The sequence below is a fragment of the Saccoglossus kowalevskii genome, chromosome 1 (assembly GCF_978046115.1).
Source record: "Saccoglossus kowalevskii chromosome 1, keSacKowa6.1, whole genome shotgun sequence".
NCBI lineage: Eukaryota > Metazoa > Hemichordata > Enteropneusta > Harrimaniidae > Saccoglossus > Saccoglossus kowalevskii.
The window spans coordinates 14,413,640-14,430,100 of NC_140641.1; the positions used below are offsets into that span (position 1 = coordinate 14,413,640).

General features: G+C 34.3%; 1 protein-coding gene across 5 annotated transcripts in view; it reads left to right on the top strand.

Moving 5' to 3' along the window:
• LOC100370580 (solute carrier family 9 member D1-like) overlaps positions 1-8,894 on the top strand; it is a 34,737-nt gene extending 25,843 nt beyond the window's left edge. For all 5 annotated transcript variants that reach the window (XM_085499232.1, XM_085499249.1, XM_085499254.1 and 2 more), the window contains 6 exons: positions 3,014-3,202; positions 4,266-4,402; positions 4,563-4,716; positions 6,167-6,246; positions 6,550-6,699; positions 6,812-8,894. In XM_085499232.1, the coding sequence (XP_085355358.1) occupies positions 3,014-3,202; positions 4,266-4,402; positions 4,563-4,716; positions 6,167-6,246; positions 6,550-6,699; positions 6,812-6,931 (830 nt within the window). In that variant the 3' untranslated portion in view covers positions 6,932-8,894. The remainder of the gene's footprint in view (positions 1-3,013; positions 3,203-4,265; positions 4,403-4,562; positions 4,717-6,166; positions 6,247-6,549; positions 6,700-6,811) is intronic.
• The last annotated feature ends 7,567 nt before the right edge of the window (positions 8,895-16,461 follow it).

The window sequence follows — 16,461 nt, forward strand, 5'->3', positions numbered from 1 at the left end:
GTAAGGTATGGCTCCATTGTTTACCCTTAGTCTGGTGTCATTCAAACCAAAATATTTCCAATAAATAAGTGGTGCGCATCGATTGCAATTTATCATTAGGTGTCAATTTTGTTTTTTTCAGTCTACACTTTTTAGGCATGTGCTAATAATAAATGTGTAACTCTAGGCTTCTCTATTCATTTAAAAGGCCACCTTCTTCTCCCCCTGTCATGTTCATGTGTTAGTCCCATATGACTTTTATGAATGCAATATATGTTTTTTGCTCCAACATTCGGATGCAGTCAGTAATTAAGTCAAAGTCTGTGCTATACAGTTAGCTATTTAAATGTTGTTAAGCAAATCAGTCTATCTAATCTAATCTAATCTGATCTGATCTATGTGCATCCACCACAATGGAACCGTGCCAAGCAGACATCATTTCATTCTACACTGACAATTACATCCAATAATAATAATAATAATTTATGTCACCACATTCAAACAAAGCTCTCACTTTGAATGTACATATGTCCTGTATCCTCAGTATCTTCATAATAATACTAATAATAATATCGTTTAGCATTGACCATGATTGTGGACTCTTAGTGAACTGCTAACTTTTCAATTAAAGCATGCTTAAAGCATTGAAGCATTACAAGTACTTTATTTGTGTTAGTGGTATATAACCTTATTTCTGATTGACTGACTACCAGCTGCATGTACCAGTTTGTAACCTTATTTCTGATTGGCTTACTATCAGCTGCATGTTAGGTGTTATGCTGTGGGAGCCAGTGTAAGGGGCATGTTTATATAAAATCTTCATCCAATTTCCTTAATTTTTATTCTCTAACACTTCGCAGTGACAGGTATAAAGCTGTGGTCGCTATTTTTTTAATTACATGTATGTATTCAAATGAACTAATCCAGAAATTGTATCTTAACATCATCGTTAGTTCTAATTAATATTAATGACTTGAGATAGTTCAACATTTTTCAATCAGCGAGCACTTATTTTGAATATATGGGCAGTCTAAGTTGATATGTCATGTACATGCATTATAAGTGTAGACAATGTTTAGCCCATCTGCCAATCACTATTAAATATTTGGAGTTGAACGCTGAAGCTCACCATATTCAAATGATTATAAAGACATTTATACTCAAAGTCCCAGCTTTGTGCCTGTCAATGTACAATAAAGATACCTACTTGTATTCTTAGAAAATAATAAACTCTTGTTGTTTGTTGCTATATACATTGTTAAGTATATCCGTCCTGTCATTTGTTTTACAGCAATTCCAGGCACTGATTTGATGCTGAAGTAGTGCTAGATGTTGATAACTTACTACAATAGGTTACACACTTTGTTTTCAAATATACATAAGTTGTTACTAGAAATATAAACATCGGCTGCAAATCAGAGGACTGATTGACAGATATTGCCCACAGTGTTTTCTATTTTTGCTACAAAGTCCGATGCCCCAGACTTTGTGGCGTGTCTGTCCTCAGTAACTTTTGGTCAGTCATCGTATTGATTGCTTGTCTACAAATCGGCATTTGTCCAAGTTGTGTAAACACCACGATGGAGAAGCTATGAGTCAAAAAACCAGTTGAAGTGAGAACAAGAGTTGTCGATTTGTATTTTCTTGGACTGTCATTTGCCGAGATTGGAGATCTAAATGGTGTTTCAAAGCAGACAGTCAAACGGTTTGTTACCACCGAGAGTATCCTGCCAGGAAAGCGTAAGAGCGACCAATCCGCGACTAAAAAACTAACTGACAACGTTATAGACTATGTCGAATATTATAAAACATTGCGATCGCGTATTTACGGACGGGAAATTCGACAAAAACTACTTGAGTCTGTACGGCGGCAAACCTTCCCGAACGTGTGATTGTGTGTTGCCAGTGATAAGCTTTTTAAAGCACATCAACCTTTTGGTTCTCATCATTGAGAACTAATAATCGAATAACACCCATTCTATTCAATTTTATTATTGATATACTGGATGAAGTCTTCATAGGACAGTTGTTGCAGGCAGCTTACAGTTATATACATCGGTGTGATACAGATATTTCCATAGTAGGAATAATGCACTTTGATCAACAATTCAGTCATGATCAGTCGGTCAGCTGGTTCTGTAAAATAACTATGGGTAACTAACGTTTTTTACAGTGCCACCACTTTATGTGCCCCTCTTACTGAAATAACATGTGACGCAAATTAAAATATGAAACTAAGTTGAGAGCCTCGATCGTTTATTGGAGGATAAATTCAAAATTAATGTACCACCACTTTTATGGGTGGAGTTTTCTTCCGGTGCGCTTCAAATTGCATTTTTTGTAACAACTTCTGTAAATGTAACAACTACGTGTGTAACCTATTGTAGTAAGTTATCAACATCTAGCACTACTTCAGCGCCAAATCAGTGCCTGGAATTGCTGTAACTGTTATGAGAATGGATACCGATTCAGATTTCAAAACTATTAAATCAATAACACGTTTCCTGCTGAAAGCCTGCATGGAGAGATAAAATGGCATCAGCAGACGATTTGTTTAACTTTTCACCACCAGATTTTCTTTCCCAAATTTGTCATCACTTTTTTCATATATTCTTCAATATTTCTGGAAATGAACCCTGATTTTGGAGTCAGCAGAAAAAATTTTATTAAATTTTCAGTTTTTACTCAAAAAGTGATTGTCCTAATTTTCTGAAGGAAAGTGCAGACTATAAATGAGACTATATTGTGAATTTGTGATGAAGAGAGGGAACTGGTGGTGAAAAGGTTAATGCATTATCCCCTTAAATATGCATGCGTTTGCACGCATGATAAATGCATGCATTTGCACGTTTAAAGCATGCAACACAAAAGTTGGAGTTTACTATTATTTTTTTTTTTTACTTAATTGATAGATTAAAACTTTTACATGTATTTCCCAAATCGACAGCCAATCAAAAAGCTGCTCTCTGCAGCATTGTGCCATCACTGACCAATCAAATACTAATACTGTGTTTTACACTATGTAAATTACCAGGTCAGGGGGACAGCGAGTATAGTTCTACACTGTTAGGTATTTTGGTGGTACAAGATGTTCAGCTGGGACTCTTAATTGCCATTCTGCCTGCCATGGCTGGGTCGCCGATACCTACAATGTTACCACATCAAGGGATGAATATTATGGATATACTGAGGACGTTATGGCTTCTTATAAAGCTTGTCACTGGTGAGTATCGATGAATAAACTCATTTTATAAATAATCTGTATTGGTTTATATTAATTACCACTTTGAATACACAATTTTTGTCATCTTTCAAAAATAAACTGCCATGTCGTTTTCCATATTTATTTTTTTTAATGTTGAACAAACCTTATATATAGCCAATTGGAAATTCTGTTCATTTGGTTCAAAATTAACAAAAAAATTATATAAAAATACATAAAAATGTAACAAAATATTGCATCAAAAAATTCAGTAGGCCTTTCATAGGTTTAAGAGAAAAAACTAAATTTCTTGGAACCCAAAAATGATTGAAAGTTTTGTTTCTGTTCTACTGCTTTTAACCAAAATGTGCTCTTTCAGACAAACATCAAACCCAGTTCTCTGATTTTTGATGTGATTAGAAAATTGCACTAAATCATCAAATTCAATATTCACTACATAATTGGTGTTTTTTTTTATCGACAAAAATTCAAAGAGCTGACTTTGAACCAACTTATTTTCCAAACAAACTTGTTATACCCAGTACTATTATTCTGAACATTGGTTTGAAGTACAGATAAAAGTAACATTAAAAAGCTGAAAAATCTGCTCCAAACGAGCATGACTTAAGAAAGCTGCCATAGTAAACTTTCTCTCAATGATTAAATCAATATTATAAGTACTTTCATTCATAAGTGGAGAAGTTAAATGGCAATTACATAACCATAGACCAGAAAAGTCCTCGGCTTTAGAGCAAACAACTTAGATTTTGCCAGACTTTTTACATGTTGTGACCATTTTCAGATGACAGGTTTGGCATGATTTGATTTGCTAAATTGACTGGACTACTGTCTGATTGTGCACCTTTTGATATTCTCGTTCAAGAATACATGTTTGTTTTCATGATTGGTTGTTTTGTGAATAAAGTATATCAATGCAACTTTCAGTAGATTGACCACAGGTGTTTATAGGGTGTGTGTCCAAGCACATAATTCCATAATATGAAAGTATGATGCTGCATAATTAAAACACGATGGCAAATGTAAATAATATTGAATGATTAACATTCTCTGCATTATATTCCAGCTATGGCATTTGTTTTGGCGTTGAGTGTTGCAACGAGTAAATACGTGGTGCCGCCGTTTTTTCATAAACTGAGACAGCATGGCTGTCGTGAAATGCTGGTACTCGGATCCATGAGTTTAGCATTCATCATGCTAATGGTAAGCCTCACTTTAAATCTTCCAAAGTGTAACCTTCACAAAATATATACCTGCATAGTTTTTTCAAAAATGTAATGATTATAATGTTTCTCAGTTTTACGAATGTGCCACTGAACTTTAGCTTTTTATATGTCTGTTTATATGTTTTCTCATTTCATAGGTGACTGATTTGCTTGGTATATCCATGGAATTAGGTTGTTTCCTATCTGGTGTTATCATTAGTTCCCACTCACATGGCACTGTGGCGGAAGAAATCTCCATCCTTACTGAACCCGTCCGAGATGTCTTTGCTTGTCTATTCTTTGCCTCAATCGGTAAGATATTTAGCCATGAAAATTAAATTTTTTTACCAAATAAACTGTAGTTTGAAGACAGAATCAGTCCAGCGATAGTAACAGTTCATATTGTTGTGAAATTTGCAAATTTTTAGAAATTATCTTTACACTGCCCGTGTATCATGGATGAAAGTTGGGTTATTTGAGGAACAAACGTTTGCCCTTTTGTTGTTTACTTCCATGTCAATTTTTTTATTGTGGTTTATGATATAATAATTCTAATAGTTTCTAATCAAACTTTTTCACATTTGGATATATTGTTAATCATTTTTGGATCTTGGCCAAGTTAAATTTTGACATGTTTTGTCAAATATAAATATTATTATTTCAACTTGTATTTTGTCTGTAAAATTGTTTTAAGTACTGTGTTTAAATTTCACTGATTTAGCATTTCAGGCATATTCATGGTTTTATCATTTAGATAATGTGTTCTATGCTAAAGTTTACATATTGACTGGGTTTTAATTTAGCGCATTTTCCAGTCAGTGAAATAAGCAAAATTAAAACCCAGTGAATAATTAACCGTTTTACAGTTTGTATTGTTTGCTTTAAACATGGTCATGTTTTTAATAACCATGCTTTGAAGAACTGGTATGGATAGTGTGTGACAGTATACATATAATGATAATATGTGTTTAACATTATTCTTTATATATATAAAAAAAATAGTTTCTCCTAATACAGTCAAACCTGTGTATAGTGACCACCCATAAGACTTCATCATTATAATGGTCTTTATGTGAAGATTGGATTATTTTTTTATGGGTCACCAACTCGTTCATTTGACATGACATTAGTCCAGAGAATAATGAGATAGTACCGAATTAAAAAACAAATTTATTTGAGTAAAATAAAATAAGTTTGACTTGAGGAAATTAGAAATTGTTTTATGTATGCAATGCTAAATATTATTTTGATCTCTAAACAAAAGCATATTTGCAAAATTAATTTTGTGTATTTTGACACTGAAAATGCTTATGCCTATGATCACAACAGCATACTGAATGCCAGTTGTATTGCAATGCAATATTGTCAGCTTGCAGTGTTACAGTGATAGACTTCAGTTTTGAAATTCCATTCCATAAATTTTTTTTTTTTTTTTTTATTTCATCCACAATGTGTAAAGACAGTTGAATCTTTGTACCTGTGTACTAAGAGAACAAAAGTAATGGTGACACTGTTTGATGTGGAAATGAAATCACACATTTGACCTGTTAATCCTAATAAATTATCGGGAAAATAAAGTATCTCTCATATTATGCCCCTGGGACAGCCTAAAAGTGGTCATTACAGGCAGGTGGTCACTATAGACAGGTGGTCACTATAGACAGGTGTTCTTTATATACCTCATTAACACAGATTTGACTGTACATTGTATTAACATTGTGACTTCTCACCTGTATGTTGACTCTCATTTAATCTATTTCAGGTCTTCATGTGTTCCCTACATTTGTTGCCTATGAATTCACTGTGTTATTGACACTGACCTTCACAGTAGTCATCATCAAGGTGAGTCCTATACTGAATTTTGGTCATTATTTTTGGAAAATTGAATTATGTCCAAAAAAATAACATTTTGTATGTTTACAGCCATGATTAATACTAGAATCAACATTTATTGGGGTATTAGCCTTATATACAAATAATGTCTTCAGCAGCGTTATTGTTGTGTTGTTAACTTTGTGTGTGTGTGTGCGTGTATTTATTTCTGCAGAGTTCAAACACATGTATCAATATAATACATTTGTATAAATCATGTAGCCTGCTTTAATTATAATTCAAATGAGTTGTATTTGTTTATTCTTTTCACAGTTTGTGACTGGTGTTTTTGTGCTAAGCGTTCTCCTGCCTGTTGGTGGTAGCAATATAAAATGGATAGTTGCTGCGGGTCTGGCTCAAGTCAGTGAATTCTCCTTTGTGCTCGGCAGTCGTGCTAGAAGATTAGGAATGTTATCAAGAGAGGTAAAGGATTTTTTTTTACCTTCTTTGTACTCTATTATTATAACAATAAAATTGATAAGATCAAAGTTCTCTGTTTTGTGTTATCTTAATAATATTTTACCTTCTCTTACAGGTTTATTTGTTAATTTTAAGCATAACTACGCTTAGCCTACTATTAGCTCCTGTTCTGTGGAAGATCTCACTATGGCGATGTGGCCGCCGGAAACAACACAGAGGAGGAATGATGAGATGACAAAAGTTACTATAGCAATAAAATGAAGAAAAGAACGGCTACTGAAAAAAATTATTTACAATTGGTGTCAGAAGCTTTTTAAGCGAATCCAAGTTTTTTCCCCCACGCATATTTTCCAAAACCTTGTCCATTTATGATGTTTGCCTACTCTCATCATAATATCTATATATATCAGATATCATATATATATAATATAATATAATAAAAATATTGAGATGTCAGCTTTTGTACGGTGCTCCTAAAGGTGTTTTGTTATTACGAATGTATTACAGAAAACTAGTTTCACATTTTTTCAAAGCAATCTCATTTTCAACCAAACTGTAAATAAATATTATACATATATACAATTTATCTATAATTATCTATACAAATGTTGTATATTAAAACATTTTGGGTGAATTTTGGACTAATGTTTTTTTTCGGATAGGATGATTCCTGCTGTTTTTTAATTTCTGTTTCAACGGTTACGTCGCAGGTGAAGTAGTCGTAGTTGCGAAATAATGCTGGTGAGGGAAATGTTGTCATGATATGACTTATACCAACTCTTATTTGGCGTCAAAGTTTTTCATCTTATGCGTGCATACAGTACATAATGTCTTGTGATGAAACTAAATGTGTGAATACTTTACAGAATTTAGGTTGCACGCTACCCGGTACTTTAGAGTGGAGGGAGGATAAATAGAAAATTGGCACGAGATATTTCTGATATTTCCATTCATCTCGTTGCAAATGCACTTATACTGAGAGGGCGTTTTTTTGTTTGTTTTTTGTACCTCATATTTGTGGAGATTTTAAATTGAAAACTGTTGGGTCCATTTTTATTTTCAGCTGTGAAAAAAGTTGCAAAAATTCATGTGATCTTATGAGCATTATTCTGTTCCGCCTTTTTTCCTGATGTTTCATATAATTTATCTGAGAAAATATAGTGGCATAGCTTTAAACTTTACAAAGGGATTTTTTTTTCTTGACATTTCAAGTTTAAGTTTATTTTTGTGTATTCTTGTACACAAGAGATACATTCCTATGTCATAGTTTTCATGCAAAGCAAATTACGTGTGACAAGTCTTGCTGTTGGGGAAAAAAAAAACCTATGATTATCGAGATGTTCAGCTTGCTTAACTGTGTTTTAGAATACTCTTTTCTGACTTTTAGCCTAAAAGCGTATTTTAGAGTGTCTTTTTCATTCACTTGTCTTTTTTTATGGGTGCCACAATTTGAATTTCTAGTAGTTAGAAATATAAAATCATGTGCAATTGTTGTGAATGAGACATTTTTTTGTACGGTGCTATTTTGCCAGTTTATAGTGAAAAAAACATATTGTTTTGTTCTTTCTTTTATAAGTACCATTTGTTGTTTCACTGCCATGTTTATTCATTGAATACATCACCAGCTGACAGCCCTTTATGGGTAGCCAAAATAAATGGGGAAAAAAAACGGTGTCAGCAGGCATACTGCCCTGTAAAATAATTAATTTTCACTGCGATTTAATTTCACTATTTTAATATTTTGAGAATATTGGCAGAGTTTTAAATTAATGAATTTATTATTGAAACAATAAATTGTATTACCGGTACTTGTAACAAACTTCATCAGCAATACTAGTGAAATTACAATTCAATGAATTATTGATATAAAATTGAAATAACGTGTACAGTACTTTCTTTCAAGTAGATGATGTCTTCAACTTATCAGATCGGTGATCATAGCTTTTACTGATACAGTTGTTTCATTCAACGTAAATAATAGAACACTGTTATAAACGCGTGTAGAACGTGAAGAGAAAGTCTGAATAGTCTGAAAAGTCTGAATATTATTGTACCTATTCTTCTTTATGATTAAATCATTTCATCTGTATTTTCTGATCACTATTGAAGATACAAACACGTAAATTTTAGTAAATAAACCAATAAAAGTTGGGAGTTTTTAAAACCAAGTGTTTTAAAAATGTCACCTGTATAAGCTATGTGTTTTGTACGAGATGTGTGGTTTCATTTTTTCTCACTGGCAGTTACTAAATATACCATGTAGATGATAGTGGTTGACAGCATGTGTGTTTGTAAGAAGTAGAAAAATCGCTGCTCTCATTTTAAATCAATGGAGCTCTATGTAGGTCTTTGTGCGTACGTGATCTGACCTCCAGCATGAGTGGGTTTCACAAACAATGTTTATCATGGATCTAGCCTTTTCACCACCAGTTCCCTTATTTCTTCACAAATTCAAATTCTTTCCTTCAGAAGATTAGGACAAAAATAGCCAAATTCTTTCGAGTAGCAACTGAAAATTTTGTCTGTTGGCTTCAAAATTAGGGTTCATTTCCAGAATTATTGAAAAATATAAGAAAAAAGTGAAAACAAATTTGGGCGAGGAAGTCTGGTGGTGAAAAGGCTAGAGCTTGGACTCCACAATGGCTGCTATACCTGAACAATGACGACGCTGTAAATGACATAGGTGAAAAAAACTCACTACATTTTGTATATAACTACATGTTACCCCAAGACACAATCCCCAACGACTGAAGGAAAGCTGCATTGTCCTCATTACTGTCTTATTATTTTTTATTCTTGATTATTTCGATTATTCTTTATTATTATAAAATCATTCTCAACTGCAGACTGTTCTCAACTGATATAACGACAAAGCCAACTGTTTTTCACAATATTAATGTAATTAATTTTTTTCCAACATTTTTCAATAATGTGGTTAAGACCAGTAGGCATTAGTAGGAAATTTAAATGAGTATGTATATGTGTCCATTTCATTACAAAGATCAAATATGGAACAAATAGACTTTTGGGATGCCAATTTCCAAAAATAAAAAGCCAAAATGCACACAGCATGGCTTTTTAAACTGCACATGGTTCACAGCATAACAGCGCCACCTATAGTCGACATTACAGAAATTTATGCTACAGTTCGTGACATCCGTGTGCAATGCATATTAATCTGCTTAATACTCGGACAATAGGTGATTTTCCGTACAATTGCGAGATCTCGCGAGATGCATGAAAGACGCGCGTCGAACGTCTGCCGCAAAAATCGAACGATTTGATTTTGAACTAGAATTTCTTTATTTCGTAGCTTACATCACAGTCCCTCTATAGAGGGACTGTACTTACATTGACCGGCCGATCTTCGACAGAGGAATATTGCTTCCGAATACCCTTACTTAATCGAAATTGCCTATCATCAAATGTGGACAGCACATTATTAAGCATGGAAATGTCCTCGAAATACTTTCGCGTTTGTCGAATCCCACGCGATGTTTGACGCGACTACGACGCTATGACCTTTGTTTGTCCTGTTTTTACGTTCGATTTCACGCATAACGCGTGATTCTCGCAGTGAACGGAAAATGGTCTATTATCAACTTATACTGCTGACATATCAAGATACACTTGAGGAGGTTTAGAGCCAAATTGAAAAGTATGGAAAAAAAAATATGTCTTGTTCGTCATACTTTTATACCATCGGAAAAGAAAACAAATTGGGTCAACGGCTGATTTTCTGAGATACAAGGGTTTGAAATGAAAAATAGTCAAAACTGGCATTTTTACACTGGTTTCTATGGTGAGATAATATTCTTCGCACTAAAAATGTTGCTTCGGGACATGGGGTGAAAAAGTCGTAACAAATAACATAATTTAGTGAGTTTCCAAGCTGACACTAGTTTTCTATTGTACAATGATAATTCATCTCCCATAATGCATTGCTTATATATTCGGCTCAAACTGCCAGTGCCTTGTATATTTCATGAAAAAGGACAATTTTTTTTTTCAGTAAGAAACACGTTTTGGTGATTTCTAGGTTAATTGATATATGTTGTGTATACTGCACACCACTTGTAATTGCTTGAAAAAACTATGAATACCATCGGTGTATTTTTAGTATGTTCAAATAGTTTTATTTGACATATCTTGGTTGGGACAGTAGAATGTAACATCGTATAATAAAAACGTTGTTTTGTTAGACGGGATAATGTAACATCTTGGCTCCCGTGGTGTATATATTCGTTACTGAAGTCGAAACGCACACACACTCAGGGCGTTTTTAATTGTCAAAACAAGGCTTTATTTTATGATGAATTACACCAACTAAATGTAGTTGTTATCAAAACGATTGTTCAAAATTAATTATTTGAACATTCTCAAAAATACTAGAGTTATCGTGTGTGTTGGTTTGGGTGAAAACAGTTTTATTTCAATGTTTTTTTTTTCCATGTTTGTAATGGAACTAGCGATCATAATCACTCATTCTGATGCATTATGGGTAATTGTCAACTCTGATAATAACCAATTTAATTCCTTCCGAGGAATTTCACTAGTTTCAATAAACTGAGATATGTTTGTTAATTCGTTTGTATTAAACATATAGACAGATATTTGTGCAATCATATACCCTAGTCCCTTGGGTATACGGTACAATCATAGACACTTTTCTCTTGGGTCGATATTGTCATATATCATGATATAGTGATTTTTGATATACGGATAAATAAAACGAAATTACATTAACGAAAGTGACTGATAACTTTTACTATAAAAACCTTAGCATCCTGTTGGCAGGCCAGTCACACTGGTTCTCACTACAAGAGGTTACGATTCCCCCTGCCAAATGCTAAGGACAACTGAAACGTATATACTAGTATATACATATTTACATAAAATATTGTCCACCTATGCGGATCTGTTGGTGCAAGGTTTTTATGACCGTATGCCCTTACTGACGTCAACCAAACATTTTATGTGGGAAGTTGGCACCCAAGGCTGACAGGTACTACACCTTGCCTAATGATATAGTATACACTTGATAAATAACGTGAGTTAAACACTGCTTTGGAACGACGTGGAGACATCTGTTTTCGGGTAAAGTCATATGTCTGAACGTGGTAGCCTTGCCATACTCCCGGGACCATACTTAGATACCAACGATGCACACTATATGGAGGGCACGCAATAAGAATGAATTTAACTTTATACTTGCTTGTACATTTCATCAAGAACCACAATTATATGATGTACATTTCACACTACATTGTATTTCTTCAAACCACACAGTGACACGAAGTTTCGCGACGTTGTGATTTCGGCATAGGATACATCTACTCTCTGCTCACTTAGTATGTCTTTCATGAGATTACAGCACTACACTCAATGTAAAGTTACTATGAATTTTGATAACGGTCAAACACACTTGAAGCACGTTAGATTGATGCTTGACTATATATATATATATATATCGATTGTTTTCTTTCTTCAAACAAATTTCTTGCAACGCCGACCGATCAAAACAAAGAAGAAAAAATTAAATCTAAATTACTAGTACCAGCTGCCTCATAAAAAAATGTTTGTTTTTGTGTTTTTTTTCTCTATTTTTGTTTTAATATTTCATTTCATTTTAACCTTCAACATTTAATTGTATTGTATTACGAACAATATCTCAATTAAGGATACGTTTATCAATAAAGATTATTATTATTATTATTATTAAAAAGCAAAAGCAACTAAACCAGCAGTATTGCGCGGGAATTGAGTCCCAAACGACGACAACAACACACACTAAAAAGCAAAGGCTCTTGGGTAGACGCTTGTTTGTAAATGACACGCTATGACCATTTGACGCATGCGCAGGTGACGACTCCCCGCTTTAACTAAGTAGAAATATTAATATTAGTTTACCATTAAAATGTACCATAAAATAATGTAACCTGTTCGCAGTCTAAAATAGTACGTATCAGTAAGATATCGTCTCGTTCTCGCCCCGCCCTGTGCTAGACTCGTACCTTGTCCCATGAACTTTTGCGTCCAAGTACGAGTCTTCGTCTGTCAGCGGTAGTCGGTTGAGGGCGGTGCGCCCAACCATCAATTTTACTCATGATATCATAGACCTTAAAATACATTTTAAAGGGAGGTGTTCGTCACGCCGCGTTCTGTTCGATGTGGGACTCATAGCGACTTATACAACGCGTGTAAAATAAATTGTTTATTTACATGAAATTCGAAGACGCTCTGCGCGACGACCACCGCGCTTTAAAATGTATTTTAGTGTCTATGCTCATACAAGTAACGAGGAGGATAGTTATTTCCGCTTGCATGCGTGACGAATGTACCACTGTTATCGCAGTGCGTACGTGATAGCAGCCTTTTGTGTTTATTAATACAGTGTGGAACTTATCATCATGCATGCATTTATAAACATGCTTATTCACAGGTCTTACAAATCTTTTTTTTTCGAAAATTTAAAATTAATATTTATTATTTTTTAATTCGACGTTATTTTACGAACGGTGTCATGTGTCGATCAGCAGTCTGTACTTATTTAAATTCCGTTCGACAGTGGTCCTAATTCTGTGATATCTGCCACAAACCTGTTGTACGTGTAAATGAACGTATTGCTCATTACTCCACAGCCAGCAAGTTGCTCAAGTCACTCCGAGTCGTCTTGTATAACCGCATTGTCACACTTCTCCACACCACTGGCACTCAAAACCATCATCCCAAATATCTAACAGAATTTTGAGAAAATTACATCATTTGATTGTTCTTCGATGTGCATACTTCTACCCAATTTATACGGATCTGTGTAATACAGCGGGTTACTGAATATTGTATTGAATGAACATTTAATTTAATGATGGCGCCTGTTGTAATATGAGCAATTACCAAAGGATCCCAGCTTGTTTAACACATTTGTGTTACCCATGGTTACCGGCATCATCATGTCTTAGATAAACACATGTATCTGGTGAAGATAAGCGAGGCGGAATGACTCGATCGGGGAATACTATAAACGGCGTATTGTATTCCTCGTATCTGTCTGTCCACGTGCGAGTTTTTTTCTCGAGCACACTGGCGCCTGCGATATTACTAATTTATTGGCAGAGTTAGTATGCGTGTTTTTGTTGCTGGTTAGTCGGACTACATACATGTATAAGTAATATAAATAACACCATGCATACAGCAAAGTAGGATATTGTTTATTAAAATAAACGTGTGCTGCGTGCGTGACTTGAATCGTGGGCGGAATACTGCGACTAGATAGATATAGTCCAAGACTTGATAAAAAAACAAGTTCATGCAATTGGAACTAGATCTTAGGTTTTAACGAATATAGTGGTATAATGAACCTTTTAGAGCACACCCTGGCAGTGTGCGGTTAGAATATGTTTTTTTATTATTATTAAGCATGATTCAAAAAAGGGTGTGGCACGTCGTAGCAATAATTTTAAAATTATATATGTAAAATGTTTAGGAATATATTGGGCAATACTGGCGTTTGGTGTCTCATTGTGGTCAACATTTACACATCATAATGAGAAAACGTAACGATCAATCAAAGGATCAATATTCGGAGCTATGAGCGCAAATGATAAAATACTCCACCTTTGCTGGATAGATTATTAAGGTAGAAGTGAGACGCTGTTCATTGGTTTATTATGTAAAATCATGGAGCCTTTGTCCCATTGCACCATGAAACAGCATTATTTTGTGCGTTACAGCGATGTGTTTTCAGAAACTTAGACCACACTTTTTAAAATCCATTTTTTTGAAATAATTGAGGTCTACAAAAAGTACCCCATCAGTCACAATGTATATTTTTTCAGCCTATGTCACCTGACTACAGTTTGACGCCAAAATGGACACCATCCACTACAATACAACAATCATTTTCTCAAAAATTAGGATGGTGACCCCAACTTTTTTAAGTTAATATGCTTATATTGCCCGGGAGTATATCCGAAGTATGCAAAATGAATAAATTCTGGGTATTGGCATTCATGAGTAGACTTCTACCTTAAACGCTGAACTCTTATTTGCTGGTCAGTTTAATTTTCTTGAAGTTCTGACACTTTAAAAGATTGTAATACAAGCATATATGCATATTATTAACAAAATGTAATGAGTTATCCACTGTGCCGAGTATATCCCTAAGTTCTTTCATCACATTTGTCATATCATATTTTAGAAGATCGTACTCAGTAAACTTTTCATTCGCATATAAAGTACTGTCTTCTTTGAGAAGCTACCCTCTTCTTCTTGTTTCCATTTCAAGTTTATCTGTTAGCCCAACGCGGTGAAATTTTATGTTTCAATTCTTTGTTTCTCTGCTGAAGATATGTCACAATGTGTGTATAATTTCTTGACTTGACTCAGCCATTACACAACCCATAATCCATACACACAGTGAAAGTCCATGTACTATATTAAGTCATCTCTGGAAGGCATCACATTCAATATGAAATATGTAACACTTCACACAATATTTATATGGATACAATACGATATTATGGAGGTGTTGTGTCTATTATGGTGGACGCACTGCTGCGTCAAGAGTGGACGTATATGGCTTTTACCACATTTTCGAACCACATGCTACCGGGTGTGTTTTAAAAGGTCCACATTTTGTTCAGTCAAACTTTAGGTTTAGTTCAAATCAACCAATTTCTAAGTCCGTGGTAAACGTTCTGTTACCCGTGTGTATAAGTTTTAAGTTAATTTATTGAGGAAACTCGCTTATTATGTTACTCATAGTGGGAATAATTTCAAAAAATATACAAAAGTACAAATATGATGTTTAATGTCCAAATTAAAACTTTATCAAACATAGCCACATATAGTAAAACATTTGATTCCATATAAGACTTATTATTCTGCAACTTATATCCCAAGCTCCGACGCGTACCAAATGTTAAAATACGAGGGCTAGTCACGAGGGTTAGTCACAATCATGCGCGAGACGGGTCTCATATAAAAACAAATGGCGACTTTGACTGTGGCGCACCAACGAGTACATACTGAGAGGTTACCATGCTTCAATTAGGTATTTTTTTAGTGGAAGGTATACATGTAATTAGAAAAGCGCATTGGATTATGGCGGGGAAAATCAATGTTTATCAACACGCGACGACTACCGCCCTTTAATGTGTTATTTTTGTTATAAGTGACTGTGGTACAATTAGGCACACGGACTTCTTTGTTTTTTGCATCTGTAGAAAAATATGCAGGTTTATATTCAACTTGGGAAGCTTTCTTCACGTAGTCGTCATCGTCGGACTCGATGAACTCTAAAACCCGGCCCCTGACACCAATCCAAATAAGCCTCCAACTAGCAAAAATATAAGTAAAATAATGTCTTTGTTGGGCTTCTATTTATGTAATTTTAAATTTAAAATGTTTTTCCCGTTTTGTGATATATATATTTTGCTATTATTATTTTGTCTTGTTTTGCTGGCAGGCAAATTTGCTTATTGCTGTTCTTGATCGCAAGCCCGCTAATAACAAATTGACGAAAAAAGCCTTGAAAAATAAACATTATAATAACTAAAAAATATAATAATTATTAAGATAAATAAATAAAAAAGGTAAAAATTAAGACTGTATTTAAAAAGAAGCCCAACAATGATATTATCATTGCAATGAGGTCGTACTTGACTCTCGCGGGCGAAATTTGAAATTGTATTTGTTGGAGTGACGCCCCCGGTGTCGAAAGGGTCGACGCAATATTTCCCATCATCCTTTGTATATGACACATGA